We start from the raw sequence: 17,163 nt of genomic DNA on the forward strand, positions 1-17,163 counted from the left end.
GTGTGTGTGTGTGTGTGTGTGTGTGTGTGTGTGTGTGTGTGTGTGTCATCCACTGGGAGCAGTGCTGATTGAAAAACTAATGACAGTGATGTTTGATATCGCGGACACTCACCCAGAGATGACCCAGGGTTCTGCATGCTGGTCTGAGATATTAAACAGTCGCCCCCCCAGGACTTCAACATCCTCCAGGTGTCCTTCGCGGGCCATCAGGTAGCCATACACATCCATCCCTGCCAGTGCAAACAACAGAGCTGACATTACCCGGACAGCAAAAAAAAAGTCCTGTGTGTTCCATTCGTGTGTCTCAATTTGGATTCTTCCGTGAGTACACAACCAATATCTCGGCGGGCCTCTGTTCTGTTGTGACAATAAAACAAATATTTTAGTGAGAACTCATAAATAACTAATGATAGGGAAATCTGTTTATGTTTTTGTTTTTCTTTTTTTAAATATATTATTGGCCGATATATCGGATTGTCGGCTTTTTAAATAACCAAATATTTGTATTGTTTTGCCCTTAAAAATCCTTCAGCGGTCGGGCTCTACTTACATGTAGTACACTGTGAACAGTATGTACTTCTTTGTGTAGTGAGTACATTTCGACAGGGTAGTGTTCTCTGAAATTGCACGCGGCCGTTAATCACCGCCCGGAAACGAGTCTTCTCTTTCGCAGCCCGACGGAGCACTACCGCCGCCTGTTGTTGCCCGCCAAAATATATATCAGGCTTGTAGGGCTGTGCGAGTAATTGCATTTTGATCGCGATTATGATTTTGGCTCCCAACGATCACAAAAACAGAGTAATCGAGATAAACTGTTTTGTCTTTTTTTTGTGTTCAAACAGGAAAAAAGTATGAAGGGAAATTTCCCAATTAAATATGTGTTTTTTTAACTGTTGGGAATTGTTTCACAGGTTGTTTTTTTTAATTTAATAATTCCAACATTGTTCCAAAAGTCAATGGGTAATCGTGTTAAAGAATCGTGATTTCAATATTGACCAAAATAAACGTGATTAGAATTTTATCCACAATCAAGCAGCCCTTCTGGCTTGTTTTCTCACTATCTGATTACATTATCAGAGCACTTATTGAAAGAACACACAACTATAAATTACATTTGTATAGTTTGGTGTTCACTGCTTCAACTGCAACTGCTTCATCGCCCCCCATTTGAAAAATATGTTAGTGGTCCCGTAGATTCTGCTCCGTGGCGTTTAATTCCGTTTTGAGTGCAGCATCTGGTTCCTCGTAGTGCGCTGCATTTGGCCATACTTTGTCACAAATATCAAGTGTTTAGGCTTAGTGTGAAGCTGGTGTATACATCCTGGCAGATAATGATTGAGAAGATAACTGAGAAGCACATTTTAAACGGTTTGGGACAGATGCTCGGTCCATCAATAAAAAAAATAAAAAAAGCTTCCTGTAGCACACCTTTGATGAGGTACGGGTCCAGCATCTGGGCTTGTTCAAATTTCAGGATGGCGTTCTTGGTGTCACCCGCCCTGAAGTAGACATCCGCCAGGCTCACCAGGAGGTCCACGTTGTCCCGCAACAGAGACTTCTTTTCAAGAGAGCTGAGACAAAAGATGAGGGAGGGACGGAGACACGTCAAATAAACTAGAGGACAGTCACATTAAAAAGGAACCGCAATATTCAACCACTTTGTGTCAATTACTCTGTTACTCTGCTTACCAAATCGTGTTGATGGCTCTCTGATTGTCCCCGGCGTGTATGAAGGCATAAGCTTTGATCCAAACAGAGAGCCAGTCCAGGTTAGGGAGGCTCTGGATCACATCCATTGTCATGGACGCCACTTCAGCTCCTTTGACTGATAAAGAGAGAAGACCTAGAGAGGAAAAAAGCAAAGTTTGGAGCGCTTTTCACAAATAGGTCTGTCTATAAGCCCTACACAGTACATTGGTGCACGTAATTCACTAAGTCCAAGCAGAGATATGGCCGGCATGTGAGTGCTAGGGTTGCACAATATTGACAAAATTAACAATATTAAGTCGATATATTGTGTGGGCGCACATATAAGAGCCCGTATGTGTAAAGAGCGTACAAGTGTGTCAGCAGGTGTCTGTCTTGGACCATGCGTACCAATGATTGCATCCAGGGCGAGGGGACAATGTCGGAGGACCTCTTTGTAGCTCGTCACTGCAGAGCGCTCCTGACCAGCTTTCCTGTACAGGTTAGCTAGCATCATATTGATCTGAGGCAAGAAAGAACAAGACAATCCATTTTATCACAATTCTCTATAAAAGCTAATTGACTAAACTAGGGGTGCTCAATGTTTTTTAAGCCAAGGACCCCTTAACTTAAAGACAGATGGAGCAGGGTACGCATATTGTATACAATTAAGGTGCATATTAAACTGGGCCTACAATTACATTTAGGGCTGCCTAAAACCTTTATACATACTTTTTTCCATGAAATACTAAGCTTTTAAAAAAGTCTGATAATTTATGGCATGGTTTATAAGTCTTGTTTATATGTTAAACATACATGTAGCACAGTGAATCCTTAGGGTTAACTGTATCTGTGGATGACTAGCTTAGTGACCTTACCTATAGGCCAGTATGCCTATCATCAGTGGGGATTTATATTTGCTTGTTTATAATGTGTATAATGTTTATAATAATAATTTATGGAAAAAACTATGAGAATAGGACAATAATTTGGAGCCCCTAGGGGTCCCAGACCCCCTGTTGAAGATCTCTGGACTACCATTTGCAATGCAAAAATTGTAAGTAGTAATTCTTGTTTCCCCTTTATTTCAGAAAGCAAAACTAGAACAGTTTTGCATCTGAATGCAGCACCTATCAAAGTAGAACCAACAAAGTCTACTACTTTTACAGCCACACTCCAGTTGTGGATTTTTTTACTTCACATTTTAATAAATGATTACTACTTTATAACTTCAAAATCTATAGGTTTATCCCTTCATTAGTTGTCTGTGCGTTTCTTTGTTATTCTGAAAGTGTTATGCAGCCAAAGTTTTGTGTACACAATGCAGGCAGAGGTCTCACTGAGATAAAGACGTGTTTTCGTCATTTCTCTGTCTGCCCTTTCCCACCTAACTTTCATTTTGGTCCCATGTATGCACGCTGGTGCTGCAAAGATTATTCCATTAATTGATTAGTTTATAACATATGAATGACATTTTATAGACCAAACAACTAATTGGTTGATTGAGAAAAATAATCTAGCTTTTAGCCCAAGAGTTAACAGATATGATGTCTGTATTATAAAAAAGGCATATGAAAGCATTAAGAAATAAGTTTATTACAATAACTATGAGAGTAGCAGCTTACCTTTGGAGTCCTCTGTCTGGACGGGATCCCATCGAGCACTGCAATGGCATCTTTATCCAGTTTCAAAATGGTGTAGCATTCAGCAATCTTGTACTTTACTTCAATTTCGGACGGCAAACTCTGAAAGACAACATTATATGAAGTAGTACATTTCCTGTTGCCGTCCATGCCAACTGATCAAGTCAGTGGTATGGATATCTGTCCCACAAGATGCAAAGTACTGTATGATACTATCATGGAAACATCAAATGAAAACTAGAACTGCAGGCAGTTATGACAGGGTCCAAGCCTCATCGTGCCAGACATCCCGACGCGAGTCTACATCAGCAAACTGGTGGAGCGTGCAAAAGCGGAACCCAAAGCGTTACGTGGGGAGGCAAATGTCAGGAAATACCGAGAAGTGTGACCTGCAAGGTACAATGCCGTTGCAAATATCCCAGAGCCCTAAAGGAATTTCTGCCACCTCTGGTCAGTCTGATTTCATTTTCTATAAAACCTTGTAAAACATCAACCCTGTTGTCCATAGTCAATCTTTGAATATCATTTCTTTTTAGGAAAAACTGGGCTATTAGAATATTTGTGCAGCACTGAGGTCACTTGAATGTTAAAAAGGTTGTAGGACCATAAAGACAAACAAATAAAAACGGAACATGAATCTCACAGATATATATATTGACATCACACACACTGCAATGCGACACAAACATTTGTGTTGTCTAAAACAGTTCTATATATTTGGAGTCATCCGGTGGAAAAATTAACATATTAAACATTATAACTCATATAAAGGACAAATTAGTTACATTTCTGACATACAGTGTATCAATCTTGCATGTAACGGTATGGATTAATTGCACAATGACCCCGAAAAACTCTGGGCTTCTAGGCTGGGGACAAAACCTTCTGTAAGGGCTAGTAAGACAACAAGGACGTCAGCAGAACGGGGCAGCTGTTAGTTAGCTGTTAGCTCCAAAAGACAGTATGTTTCTACTAGTTAGGGTTCCAAGACAGAGGGGCTGGGAACCGCGGTAGCAAAGCTATGCGGTTTAAACAGAAGGGCTGTGGAAGTGGTTAATCCAAACGTGGGTCCCATAGGCCACGCCCACTTTGACCAATCAGTACGCCACTGTAAGGGTGCCTCAGGAGTAGGCCCTAGATGGTACCCATTAAATTTAGTAAAAATCAGATGAGCCGTTCATAAGACAAACTTTTTGCAGTTGTAGCGCCCTCTAGAGGCCAATTTTCGTGAAATTTGTTTTGATGACTCAGAAGGACATACCAAAGAATAATCTAAAGTTTGGCTTCAACAGCATTTATTTTGGCCAAGATATGGTAAAGTTGGTGTTTTCATAGTTAGCTACACAAATTTGTTTTGGCGCATTATACACAATTTTTATTGTATAAATATTCTTTTATCAACATTTTGGCAGGTTGGTCTGGAAATGCTATGTGCCACGTTTCGTGAAGATCTATCGTGCGGTCTAGGAGGAGTTTGAAAAAGTTGATATTCGATAAATCGTGATATGGTTTTTTAACTGTCCAAGGTACAGTTTGGGAGTTATAGGGCCAAACACGTTTTTTTCTGCTATAGTGACACCTAGTGGTGTAAGTGGGTCAATTGTTGCGCCTGAGGTCCTTGCAGAGTTTTGGACCAGTCCTGAAAATGGCATACCGCCATCATGCAAGGTTTAGGCTGCAGCGGGAGTTTAACGAGGAGAACAAGAATAAGAATCCTTAGAAAAACAAAAGGTTCCATATCCCTGCTGTTGGAGAACCATGTAGCCTTGTTACCGCGGTTCCCAGCCCCTCGGGCTTGGACCCCTAATAAATGCAACTGTTCTGACTTGCAGACTGTAGGAAATCTGGATGGAGACACCAAGTTGGTTCAATCAAAAATGGTTAGTCTTATCTTACATACCTGTGCCTGTATGTTAGATGCAGCGCCACCAGTAGAAGTACGGACTTTAGATGTTTTGCTGAGCACCTTCTTCTGTTGCAATGCCATACTGTATTTGCAGGCGGCATTACGATACTCCTTATCATGGAAGATGGAATCCGCATGGTAAACCAACAACTGGTACTTCTGGGTCGGCGAAAGCAGCTCACTTAAATCAAAAAGATACAAATAATATAAGTTATAAGAATCAGAAAAGACAACGTAGAAACATGTCTCTTACACATGATATCACATTGTGTTTCTTGAAATGCTAATAGCCAAAGTCTTAAATGATATAATTCAGTGGCAGATAAAACAGAACAGAAAAATCAGAATGAAAACAGTAGATAACAAAGTGAACAAAAACATAAAACTGAAGAAGAATATTCTGAAAATGTAAAACCATAACAACGATAACAACAACAAAAGACAATGAAATTGTCAATTGATCCAAAGCACAGGACAGGAGTGTAAGAACCCATGAAATTGTATAAAGAGTAGACTCATCTTGCTTCAGTTATGTCCTACGAAGTAATGCAGGGCTAACTAACACCAGAACAAAACATTGTAACGTTACATTTACCCATAGCCACTAGTTTCAAATCAATCACCCGGTGAACCTTGAAAAATATGTGATAAGTCCTCCGATACTCGTTGCTCGGTTGAATTCATAACACTTGAGGCTACTACTTTGCGCCTATTAATCTGACTATTTCTTGGGAAGGAATGTAGATTATGTTCCACCCAATAAACTCTTCTTTTTGAAACGTTACTTATATAGAAGTCCGAGCTTCTTTACCACTACAATTACTAATGTCAGTTATTGTTACCCAGTTAGTTTTGTGATTTCATTTCAGGATTACAACTTAGCTAACACTCTGGTGAGGCACTTTTCAGGAAATAGACGGATCCTGCTTTGGCATTACTTACGGGTTGTTATTACTCATCGTCAGCAACAAACTGCTCATTATCCGAACATTAGAGTGAAGGCCGGCGGCAGCCATATCCCGTACATGATCTATAACATTCATTTTTGATTAAGTGAAAGGCTTGCTTTAGTTTTCCGTCTCAAGTTTAAAGTTGGGGCTTGTAAACAGCTTACGTCAATGCTAGCTAGCTTTTGATGTATTAAATATGGCGCCGAGCAACCTTCCTTCCGCATAATGCTGCCTTTGGGTGCTCTTCACAAGCTCGTGATTTCTAACACTATGCTAGTGAATATGATCATCTTAATGAAAGCTGCGTTGGCGAACAAATTTAGTTTCATTGACTTTATTTTGATATTGGAAACAATAGGCAAAAATGCGTAGAGTAAAAATTAACGTTTGCGAAAGATACGTAAAATGTTTTCATTCGCCTCTTGGATCGCTGATCCCTCATATCTCCGATAGTTAAAACGCATCTTGTGTATTTGGTGCAGCAATATTTTTTTAGTAAAATCTATTTAGTGAATTCATGTTAAGCTAATTATTTCACTTTGATATGGGGTAACAACCTATTTTAAACACTTAACAAACTGTTAAGCATCCTTGTAAAACAAAAATACAGTACATAAATATTTTTTAAACTTTTTTGTTGTGGTGTGCCACTTGAGTCACACAAATGTATTCATTCCAATAAGAATATTTCAAACAGCTGGAAATAATATTCAATTTAGAAGTACTTTGATCTAAAAAATATGCTATATGCCTACATTTACGATGGTAAAATGATTATTATTAGTAGTGTTCAATCATATTATGGTACCTAATATTGCTATATTGGTTGACCATTAGTTCTGTTTTATAACACAGATTCATTACACATTGTTACAACAGGTATCAGCAAAAATACTTTGTCCATTAATAGCATCAATAAACTTCTAATCAAGTCAACAAGATGGTGACTCTGCATGTCTCACATAATAAGAAACCCAAGCTCTTCTATACGGCCAGACATTTTTACAAACCGAATCACAACCATCATACCACCATCACCACAATAAAACACCATGAAGTAAATAACTCATCATCATCATCATCAACATCATCATCATCTTTATCGCCAGACTCAAGGTACATTCAGAACAGACAGACATGACATAAAAGATACAATAAAAAAGACAAAGATAAACATGTACAGAGAAATAAAAACAAAAGAAACCCCAATACTGCTTTTCTATGAAAGACACGTATACCAGTGTTTCCACAATGATGATGATATTATTATGATTATGATTATGATTATGATTATTATTATTATTATTATTCGGTTAGTCAGTTTCATCATCATAAACACAAACTGGCCTGGGATTCCTTTTGCTGTCTTTGGGAACTAAAATTCCTAAAAAAAAAAAATGTTCTAAAATTAATCAAGAATTACGTAACGTTAGGTCAGGGAAGCTGGCTAGAAGGTTGGACAGAACGTTTCAAGTTTAGATCCTGTTGATACCTAGAGAAACGTTGCCTTAAATACATAAACACATAAACCATGGATGTATTATAAACACACATACTGCACACACGCATGCGCACAGCCAAAGCCAGCAGCTGAACCTTGTGTCAAAACACAGAGGGAAATCAGCAGCAGGCAGCGCAAGCTCTCACCTCGGTTTTAGCTTTAGCTCTATTTTTTGGAAGGTATTTGTCGACACAAAGTGATTTTCATTTACGTCCGCGTACCATGACCGAACAATCAGCATTACTTCTTCGAAAACAACTGGCAGGTAATATAAATACAATCTCGTTATCAAATATAGCCGATGTAAAGGCTAGCTGCCTACCTAGCAGCTAACGTTAGCCTTTTTTTTTATAGCTTCGCAAAGCTATGTTTACGCCATAGGAGTGAGCTGAGAAAGCTAACCAAGCAACATAATGGATTCCTTTATCACTGCAGTTTAGTATGGGGCTAAGCTACTTTGATTAAATGATCTCTGGTGAAAAGAAGATATACATATACAATAATAAGTGGCTCAAATAACTAACGTTATATCTGAATCAATACTTAATCGAAATGCCAGCCTTGCTAGCGGGCTAGCAAGTTCGACATTAGTTAGCTGACGGAACAAAGGAATAATCAATCCAGGGACTCATCTGCTCTGATGACTTTAGCTTGGCTGATAATATCTTTATCATAGTCAAAGCCTTTCATAGACAGATATGCTACTATATCAGTAGAACCCTGATTTAAAATTACAAACTGGTCAGCTAGCTAGCTCTATGCGATAATATCTTAACGTTTCTAATGTAAATTCTGGCCCAGACCGTACCGCTGGGTAGTTAGCGGCTTTTTAACGAGGATACGCATCTCAGTGTTTAAGCTCTCAATGATGACTTCTCCTGTTTTCGTATTTTGAGACTCGCCATCAATATGGTTACTGTTGGTGGCAGTGGTGTGTCTTTTCTTATTAATGCCAACATGGACTTCGACACTGAACAACCAATAGCCATGATGCACAGCTAAAGCTCCCTGATGATAGCGAATGAATGTCTGTCTCCCAGCTAGATAAACAACTCTTTCTTAACTATTTTTTAAAAATATATTATACCATTTACTTATTACCACTAGTCTGATAAACATGACAAAATGTGTCAGATTTAATATAATGGTCATCAGGAAGTGGCAGTTTATATTTGTTTTTTCCTTTTCAAGTGCAACAATCCAAAAAGGTCATAAAAACTGTAGTCTAGCTTCGCCAGGCCCTCCTCCAAAACCCCATGGAGGAGGGTCTGGCTACTCCATATATTGCATTCGGGGATGGGAGGAAAACGTGCTCTGGTTTATTGGCATTTCTTTAAACCAATCACAATCGTCTTGGGCGGTGCCAAGCACCGGAGGAAGGAACTTATTTTGGTGGAATGTGTACGTTTTTAAAAGTGGTTTTAGTCATGCAGTAGTAAACTCCGATTGGACAGATAGTATAGCTAGCTGTCTGGATTTACCCTGCAGAGATCTGAGAAAAGGTTAACCTAGTCCTCATAAATACACCAGAGTTTAAAATGCCATCGCAAAGTAAGCCTAAGGCAACGGAAATCCGGCCTAAATGAGTGAAATCCAATGGATTTGGTCAACGGAGCAATCCCAGAAGTGAAATAGACTATAAAAACTGTAATGCAGCATTCAAGGTTAGGAAAAGGTATCTGAGATCACAATATTAGGAAGGTCGACATCCCAGACAATGTAGTTCCTATCAAGGAATTGATATTATTTTAGTATTTTTAGAGACACTGTAGCCAAAGTTACCTATTTTGATAAAGTTAAGACCAACTGTGATAATGTACTGACTGTGGACAGGATTCAGGTTTTCCCTTTGGTTCTGAATGACAGTGTTTATCACTGCATCCAGAAAAGGAGACAGGCTAATATCCCATTCTATGACTGATTTATTCCAATTTCTCTGTGTGTGGGGTTGTGAAACACTGGCTGTACACTGGTTGACTCAGTGCAGTTCTTCAAGTTGGTGATTCACTTCAGCAACGATCACTAAATTTGGAAACCACGATTTGATTCAGTGAACATTTCGCACCCTGTATATTTATTAAATTATATTGGAATAATGAGAGACTATGACTTATTCAAATGATCTTTTATACATTCTTTAACAGAGACACACAAAAAGTAATGTTTCTATTACTTCACTAAAAACATCTCATATGATACCAAAAACCTCAAAACATAGCATCTCCTCTACACATAAACAAAAGTTGTATTAGAGGAGTGCTTTAAGCATATAAGTCAACATCAATATTGGGATTTATTTCAAGGCACCCATTTTACAAACATTATTATACAAAAAATGCTTACGTTCTAACTGGGAGGCTATACCTAGGCCAGAAAATTGAGATCAAAGCAGTTGGTTAAGGCCCCCCTCCCCCCCTCCTTAATAACTACAGACTCAGAAATGGAACATACTAGGGAAAACTCATTGTGGGACTGTCTCTAGTGGCTGGAATTCTGCACTAAGGCTGAATTTTGAGAAAGAGACTTCAGATTTGGTATTAGGGAACCACTAAGATCTATATAAAAGCATCCAAAGAGCATGGGACCTTTTTAAAGAGGCTAACACAGCACATACTACTTATTCAATATGGTCAGCAGCAACTTTGTATCATTAACTTATTGTGAAAGCAAACTTAACATTCCCCGTAGCTGCTTCATAGTTAAATGTGTGGTTAACAAAAGGGGAAAAAACAAACACGCGGCTCACCTTCGGCCCTGTTTACACGTAAATAGTTATTTTTGAAAAATGTTGTAAATCTTCGTTTGCATGTAAACTGCCGAGCAATCGAAGAAGGGAGGACGAGAAGAGAGAGAAAGTGATTTGTTGCTGTTGTTGCTTTTTTCTGGATTTTGATTGGCTAACGTGGGCTTGAGCTTCTCGTTACACTGTCACCTACAGGTTTGGCATGCTCTGACACGCATATAAACAAGGGTACGTGTAACTGAACACTTTTCTGAAAACTAACGGCTGTGCACCATGTTATTTTTGAAAACAAAGAGGTTGAAATATCTGTTTATGGAAATAAACACGTTAAATGTAGCCTTAGATTTAATTGTACCTTGCATACGTGGTTCATCAATGTCAGTGACATAGACTCATGTTGGCTGTGCCATGACTTTGCACCAGTTTTTGCAGCAGCATTTTTTTTTTTTTTTTTTTTGGACTTCTTTAACCTTTCTTTACGTTTTAACCTTTTTATCGCGGAATGAGTGAAATCTGAGGCATTTGTTTTGTGCTTTGCCCTGTAAAGGTTTTCTGTTGAGTTTTAGTTCCAAGTATTGTTCTGACGTTCACCAAATCCTGGAGTACTGTAAAAAAAAGTTTTTTACACCCTCTATAAATGAGCTGTAATGGAATGTTGTGTATAGTAATTATACCAACTGGCTTATTAAATCATCAGTCACCACCACTACTTTAATCACTGTCCCTCCCTCCTGTTTCTGTCTTTTTCATGAATTTGTCAATGCAATAACATGCAACTCAAAATGCTGACATCTCCAAAATCTACTCTATAATATTGTTCTTTTATCTTGACTCCTTACTTGCTCACGCATGTAGAGTTCAGGGATTTTCCTGTATATTGAGATCTCTGCCCCCCCCCCCACACACACACACACACGCGCACACACACACACACACACACACACACACACAAAAGAGGTTTTAGCCAGCCCCAAAAGAAAATCACTAGCACCAAAATGCTAAGAATTGAGAATAAAAATAGCAATTTCTCTCTAAATATGTTTAAGAGCAAAATAGAAAGTTGAATTGGAGAGACTGTCTGTTTGACTCTCGTGGTTATATATTTAAATATCATTTTCCAGTTTTGTTAACTGGAGTGTATTAACTAAAGAATAATGTAATGTACATTGTTCCTAAAAGGCTCATTCTGAGCCAGAAATAACCCTGGAGTGGACCTGTCACATCTGTGAAATTAGTATAGTTGTTTGATGTCCAGTTCATTGAATAGAACAACCTTTTATGCCTCTTTTTTTTTTTTCTTTTTCCAGAGCTCAACAAGAACCCCGTGGAGGGCTTTTCAGCCGGTCTAATAGATGACGATGATATATATAAATGGGAAGTTGTGATCATTGGTCCACAAGATACCCTTTTGTAAGTAAGAAGACATACTTGGACAATGATTTCTTTGGTTAGAAATATATACATTACTATTTTGAATTATTCAATCATAATTCAATCAATCAGTTTTCATTTGTCCCCGCTCTCTTCTTTGTATTGCAGTGAAGGAGGGTTTTTCAAAGCATATCTGACCTTTCCCTATGATTATCCACTACGGCCTCCCAAGATGAAGTTCATCACTGAAATCTGGCACCCAAATGGTAAACATGTTGAGCATGTTCTCTTTGATGTTTACTTCAAATCTCCATTGCCGTCACTTGGTGTGGACAGTGAAATTATTGTTTGTTAAGCTACTTTATTGGATGATTTTGAAAGGTTGTTTTGATTAAGCAGTGAAGTAGTCCAGCCTTTGAGTTCAATTGTACAGAAGGCTGTCATAACATTATATTGGCTGCTGTTAAATTCATGCTCCACTCTTTCTCCACAGTTGCAAAGAACGGCGATGTTTGCATCTCAATTCTGCATGAGCCGGGAGAAGATAAGTTTGGTTACGAGAAGCCCGAGGAACGCTGGCTTCCGATCCACACGGTAGAGACAATCATGATTAGTGTTATCTCCATGCTGGCGGACCCCAACAGTGACTCGCCTGCCAATGTGGACGCGGCGGTGAGTTCCACTACTTATCCCATCCCCCTGGCACTAGAAAACATCTTATTATTCTTGTTATCGTGGCAGTTCAAGTGAATTGAGGATGTGTCGTTGAAAGAATCCAATGTTGCTCCCACAGAAAGAGTGGAGGGAGGACCCTAACGGTGAATTCAAGAGGAAGGTAGCTCGCTGTGTAAGAAAAAGTCAAGAGATGGCTTTTGATTAGGAGTCAACTGTATATTCCAGGGTAAGTCAATTCATTGTTTCAGCTACAGTAACTGTCACATGTGAAACCTTGTTCTGGAAGTAAAAGTAATAACAGTGTTCTTTTTTCAGTTAAAGGAAATGCCTTCAGAGGGAAAATGTCAACAAAAGGCTTTTGCACCCCTTGTTTTGCCAGTCAAAGGAATTGGCCAACTTCAACCACGTTTCTGTGAACGGTTGTCATTTTCCGCAAAATGAGCCAATTTGAGAACCATACCAGCGAAATTAACCTGTTTCCTACCCGGAATTGTATATTTAATTTTATTTATTTTGAAAAATGAATGATGTAAGATATGTCACTACTGTAAATTAACTTGCTTTTTTATCTGCTGCTGAACAGTTTCTACTTTATACCAGGTTTCTTATGCAATTTAGTGGTCAAGATTGTGTAAAACAAAACCCGTTACCATTAGATCATCACTTGTCCTCCCTTCTGAATACTCACGCCCAGATTGACGTCGGCCCAACAAATCTCTGTCAATAGATGTGATTATTTTCAACACGTGTCATTGAATCACTGTTGCCTTTTGTTCGCCTCACATCGTCACAGCCGGCTTTTTGTTTGGAGAGACAGGTTGAGAACTTTTTAGAGAGTTTTCCTACAGTCTGTACTTTCTGAGAAACAACCTCCTGCTAGCATTTTCTCCTTATGCTAGTGTATGTCTAAGTGATATAAAACCATGACTCTCAAACCCGCATGATCCCCTCAAACAGCTCTGTTATGTATTGTTGCTAGCTGTAGATGTAAATGGAATGGCTTACTCAGTGATTTGAGAGTTATTGTTTCATGATCTATTGACTCACACAAGCCTAGCTAATGGTAACGGAAGGTTTGTGCCAACTTCTCATGTTGAAAGTTAATAATGTCTCGATTAGCAATCAGTACTGTACTTTAAACCTCTAATATTGCTGAGCCTTTCCCTTAACACGTGGCCCTTATGGTCATTTAAGATCTATTGATTATCACTTAGTCTAATGTCTTTTCACAATGTTGTAAATCATGGACAACCAAATGCAGTCGGTAAAAATAGCTTAAACTGTGATTAGTCTACATGTGTACTGGTAACTGGCATAACAGCTCAATTTAAAAGGTAAATACATTTGCAGAGGGTTATGGTGGTTTGAGTTCTTAATCTGTTTAAAATAGGGAAATTTAGGGGCTCCATGGTAGAACTAGGCTAGTCGTTTTTACTTGGATGACGCGTAGGTCACATTAACTTCAAGGTTTTGACTCCGAGGACTTTGGGTAGATTAAGTAATGCTCTTAAATTCTATCAACATCTTAAATTCTGATTGGTGCATACTTAGATAATATGTATCACCTTTTACTTAATCACTGAATTTTGGTTGTAATTATTGATAGAGACTTGAAGTTAACATACCACTTAGTAAAGTATAAATAAGTGTTCTGATGGGGAAAGGAACACAATCCTGTGTCTAGGATTTTAATTTTGAAAGAATATACACAGTCGTGTTTGGGTGGAGTCTGTAAAAGCATTGGCTTTTGTTCACTTTTGCTGATGGTGTTGCTGAACGTAAAGCCATGATGACATCTATTCTGAATTATGTTATACATGATTGATCTGTGACTGACATTGACAAATAGCTAACCATCTTTTGGCGCATGCAATCAGGTTTGAAGGAGTTGGGTATGTTTAAATATACCATTGGTAGTACATTCTGGGTGAATGTGATGTGTACAGTTAGTAGTTTTCTGTAGACTTTCTGATCACATAACTGCTGTTGACATTACCTTTTTAAGTCAGAATTTTCTAACCTACCATGACCTCCTCTGACCGGTGTTCACTGTATTTGCACAGATTCGGTGCGTTTGAAATGTCATTAAGCAATACGCTCTGAAAATGGTGTTCAGGTAATCCACCCTAACGCCATTATTTGTTTTTTGTTGTTTTGTTCCATTTTGTGTCAATGCAATGTATATTGGACATGATGCTCAATAAAGTGTGTAAACAGAGTGGCCTGTAATGTTGATTTGTGTTTTACATTTTAAATGAGAACACGCTCTGGGTTCAAGTATATTAGACCTCTGCTCTGTAATTGGAACCCAGGGAATAGTGTCAGATTTCAGGGCTGGCTTCATTTCACACGCATAGGGTTCTGCTGGCTGCAATACATACTGAGCTGATAAAGATGTTTGCAACCTCTCAGACATATCAACAGGAAATATTGGAATTGTAAGTAACAATGAGAAAGCAAGTAACATTTGTTGAGCAGCGGAAAAAAGAGAACCTGTTAAAAAATTGAAGGGGTCACATCGTAATGAGGTAAAACCTACATTGTGAGTGTTAACATCTTTAATGGATTGAAGGATGTAGATGATTTCAAATTCAATTGTTTTTAGGTCTGCAGAATCTAACCAGAGCGGTACAGATGGTGAGTCAAATATTTCTTTAAATTCTAACTCAACATGAATGAACCTGTTGTTTTCATTATTGAATTACAGAATAGATTATTTGAACGCAAATTGACATCTAAAAATATATAATTATAGATTGGCAAGACTGCAATGTCCAGGGTGCTCAGGAAGTTTAGTCAGATTTTTAAAGGTGCTCTTTGGGGTCGGGAATTCAATTGCATTCATTCAATTGTTTTTTTGTTGTTGTATTAATTGCTAAACAACGTTGGGCACAACTGGAGCTACATGTGCAAAACTAAAACTACAGTCTGCACTACCAGCAGTCACCTGAACTAAATGGTTCACATCACCTGCAAAACTCATTCACAGCAACCAACTCTTGAAGGGCCTAAAAATGTCACTTTATGAGGTTTTTTTTTAACAGTAATATGAGTTCCCCAAGCCTGCCTTTGGTACCCCAGTGGCTAGAAATTGTGATAGGTGTAAACCCAACCCAGGGTATCCTGCTCTGCCTTTGAGAAAATGAAAGTTCAGATGGGCAGATCTGGAATCTTGCCCCTTTATGAGGTCATAGGAGGCAAGGTTTCTGTTTCTCTGCTTTGCCCGCCCAGAGAATTTGGCCCTCCCATGAGAGAGAGACGTCATGGCTTTCAAACAAGCAAAGTGGCAGTTGTACAAGGCTACACCCTCAGCCTCCACCTCCATGTCTGCATCACCTCTAAATACTAATGGATGTGGTATCTCCATTACTTTCACCTCCATTACTTTCTGAAAAACAGTAAGAACTCAGTTTTACTATAGTAAAGGCAGTGTTTTTCACATTTTGTTTTTTATAGCTGTGTATGTAACCTCAGACATCTTACCTGGACATATCGGTATCTATGCTCTTTTACCTGTTTCTCTCATACGGTACAGTGTATAACTGTTTGTAATTCTTATTTTGTGTATGTACACAAAAAAGGCTTTCTGAGCTTTCTCTATATAAATACCGTATGTGTTCACTAACTAGTCTAAAACATGACACCTGCTTAGGATTCAGCCAAAAATGCAACCAGCAGTGTTTGATGGGTACCAGAGTGAAATCAACTCTGTTTTGAATGTGTGGTTAACAGTTGTGACAGCAGTGTGTTTGCATTTGAACAAAGTGCTGTAAATCCACAGTGTTGTGCACGTTGTGGTTAGAGCCATGGGATAAGTGTGTAGAGATTTGAAAACTGAAAACCGAGCAATGAAAAACAAACCAGAGTTTGGTCCACATGAACTGTTGCTGTGCAGACTGTAGTTGCACATGTGACTCCAGTTGTGCCCACTGCCCACAAAAAAACTAAGTATAGGAAAAAAAAAGGAAATCCAAGGCACTTTTCTTCAAAATTATTTAAAAAGCCCTTATTTTACTGGCTATTTCATAATAGAAAATTTAAAAGACATAGGGAGAAACAATTGCCTGATACAAGTGATATTTATTCTCCTGCAGATCAACTTTTCCCATTTACGGTCAACACACATGTAGCCATTAGTCTTCCGCCTCCTTTGTGTCTTTTGTTTGTGGAAGAAACCTCTTTAAATGTGTCTCTTCACATCACTGATTAATTAATTAATAATAATTTAATATTACATATTAATTTACAACCCCTGGACTTTAATAGTTCATATGTGTTTCAGCAAGATTTCTGCTCATGTTAAAAACTTATTCCACAAATCTGTGTTTCTTATTTTTTTAACAAAATTGCGATTAAAAAGGGATGGGGACAAAAGCAACTATTTCAAGTGGAAGGAATTGTCCCCGGCGTCCCCATTCTAAATGACACCTAGGCTACACAACCTGCATGCTGTGGTCAGCTGGGCGTTGCACACCCGCGTGCGGCCCAAAGGATCATTGCTGACACCCCAAAACATCCCATACTCAGCGAAATAGGAAGAAAAGAGAAATTCCAGGCAGAGGGCAGGTTTCAGGCCCACACAGAATCTGCAGACGCAGAATTCAACAGAAATTTCCGCAGAATATTAAGACATCTCTTAAATTCCACTTTTTCCACAATTTTAATTCTGGATCACCACTGAAAACTAA

The 17,163-nt window shown here is 38.6% G+C and overlaps 2 protein-coding genes across 2 annotated transcripts in view; one reads left to right on the forward strand and one right to left on the reverse strand.

The window, feature by feature from the left end:
* LOC116686657 (anaphase-promoting complex subunit 7) overlaps positions 1-6,413 on the reverse strand; it is a 10,406-nt gene extending 3,993 nt beyond the window's left edge. The window contains exons 1-7 of the mRNA XM_032511680.1: positions 6,178-6,413; positions 5,230-5,416; positions 3,312-3,431; positions 2,098-2,209; positions 1,690-1,843; positions 1,429-1,571; positions 113-230 (exon numbers count right to left, since the gene is read on the reverse strand). Coding sequence (XP_032367571.1) covers positions 113-230; positions 1,429-1,571; positions 1,690-1,843; positions 2,098-2,209; positions 3,312-3,431; positions 5,230-5,416; positions 6,178-6,278 — 935 coding nt within the window. The 5' untranslated portion in view covers positions 6,279-6,413. The remainder of the gene's footprint in view (positions 1-112; positions 231-1,428; positions 1,572-1,689; positions 1,844-2,097; positions 2,210-3,311; positions 3,432-5,229; positions 5,417-6,177) is intronic.
* A 1,273-nt stretch (positions 6,414-7,686) lies between these two features.
* LOC116686663 (ubiquitin-conjugating enzyme E2 G1) lies at positions 7,687-14,694 on the forward strand. The gene is made up of 6 exons (XM_032511686.1): positions 7,687-7,951; positions 11,737-11,839; positions 11,969-12,066; positions 12,294-12,472; positions 12,594-12,701; positions 12,791-14,694. The coding sequence occupies exons 1-5, from the start codon at positions 7,909-7,911 to the stop codon at positions 12,678-12,680; spliced, it is 510 nt and encodes a 169-aa protein (XP_032367577.1). The 5' UTR covers positions 7,687-7,908; the 3' UTR covers positions 12,681-12,701; positions 12,791-14,694.
* Positions 14,695-17,163: the final 2,469 nt, after the last annotated feature.

Source organism: Etheostoma spectabile, unplaced genomic scaffold, assembly GCF_008692095.1.
Source record: "Etheostoma spectabile isolate EspeVRDwgs_2016 unplaced genomic scaffold, UIUC_Espe_1.0 scaffold433, whole genome shotgun sequence".
Lineage (NCBI taxonomy): Eukaryota > Metazoa > Chordata > Actinopteri > Perciformes > Percidae > Etheostoma > Etheostoma spectabile.

Coding starts and splice junctions, on each gene's coding strand:
- LOC116686663 (XM_032511686.1), top strand. CDS start 7,909: ATGACCGAACAATCAGCATTACTTCTTCGAAAACAACTGGCAG. Junction 7,952..11,736: donor TCTTCGAAAACAACTGGCAG/GTAATATAAATA, acceptor TTCTTTTTCCAG/AGCTCAACAAGAACCCCGTG. Junction 11,840..11,968: donor GGTCCACAAGATACCCTTTT/GTAAGTAAGAAG, acceptor TTTGTATTGCAG/TGAAGGAGGGTTTTTCAAAG.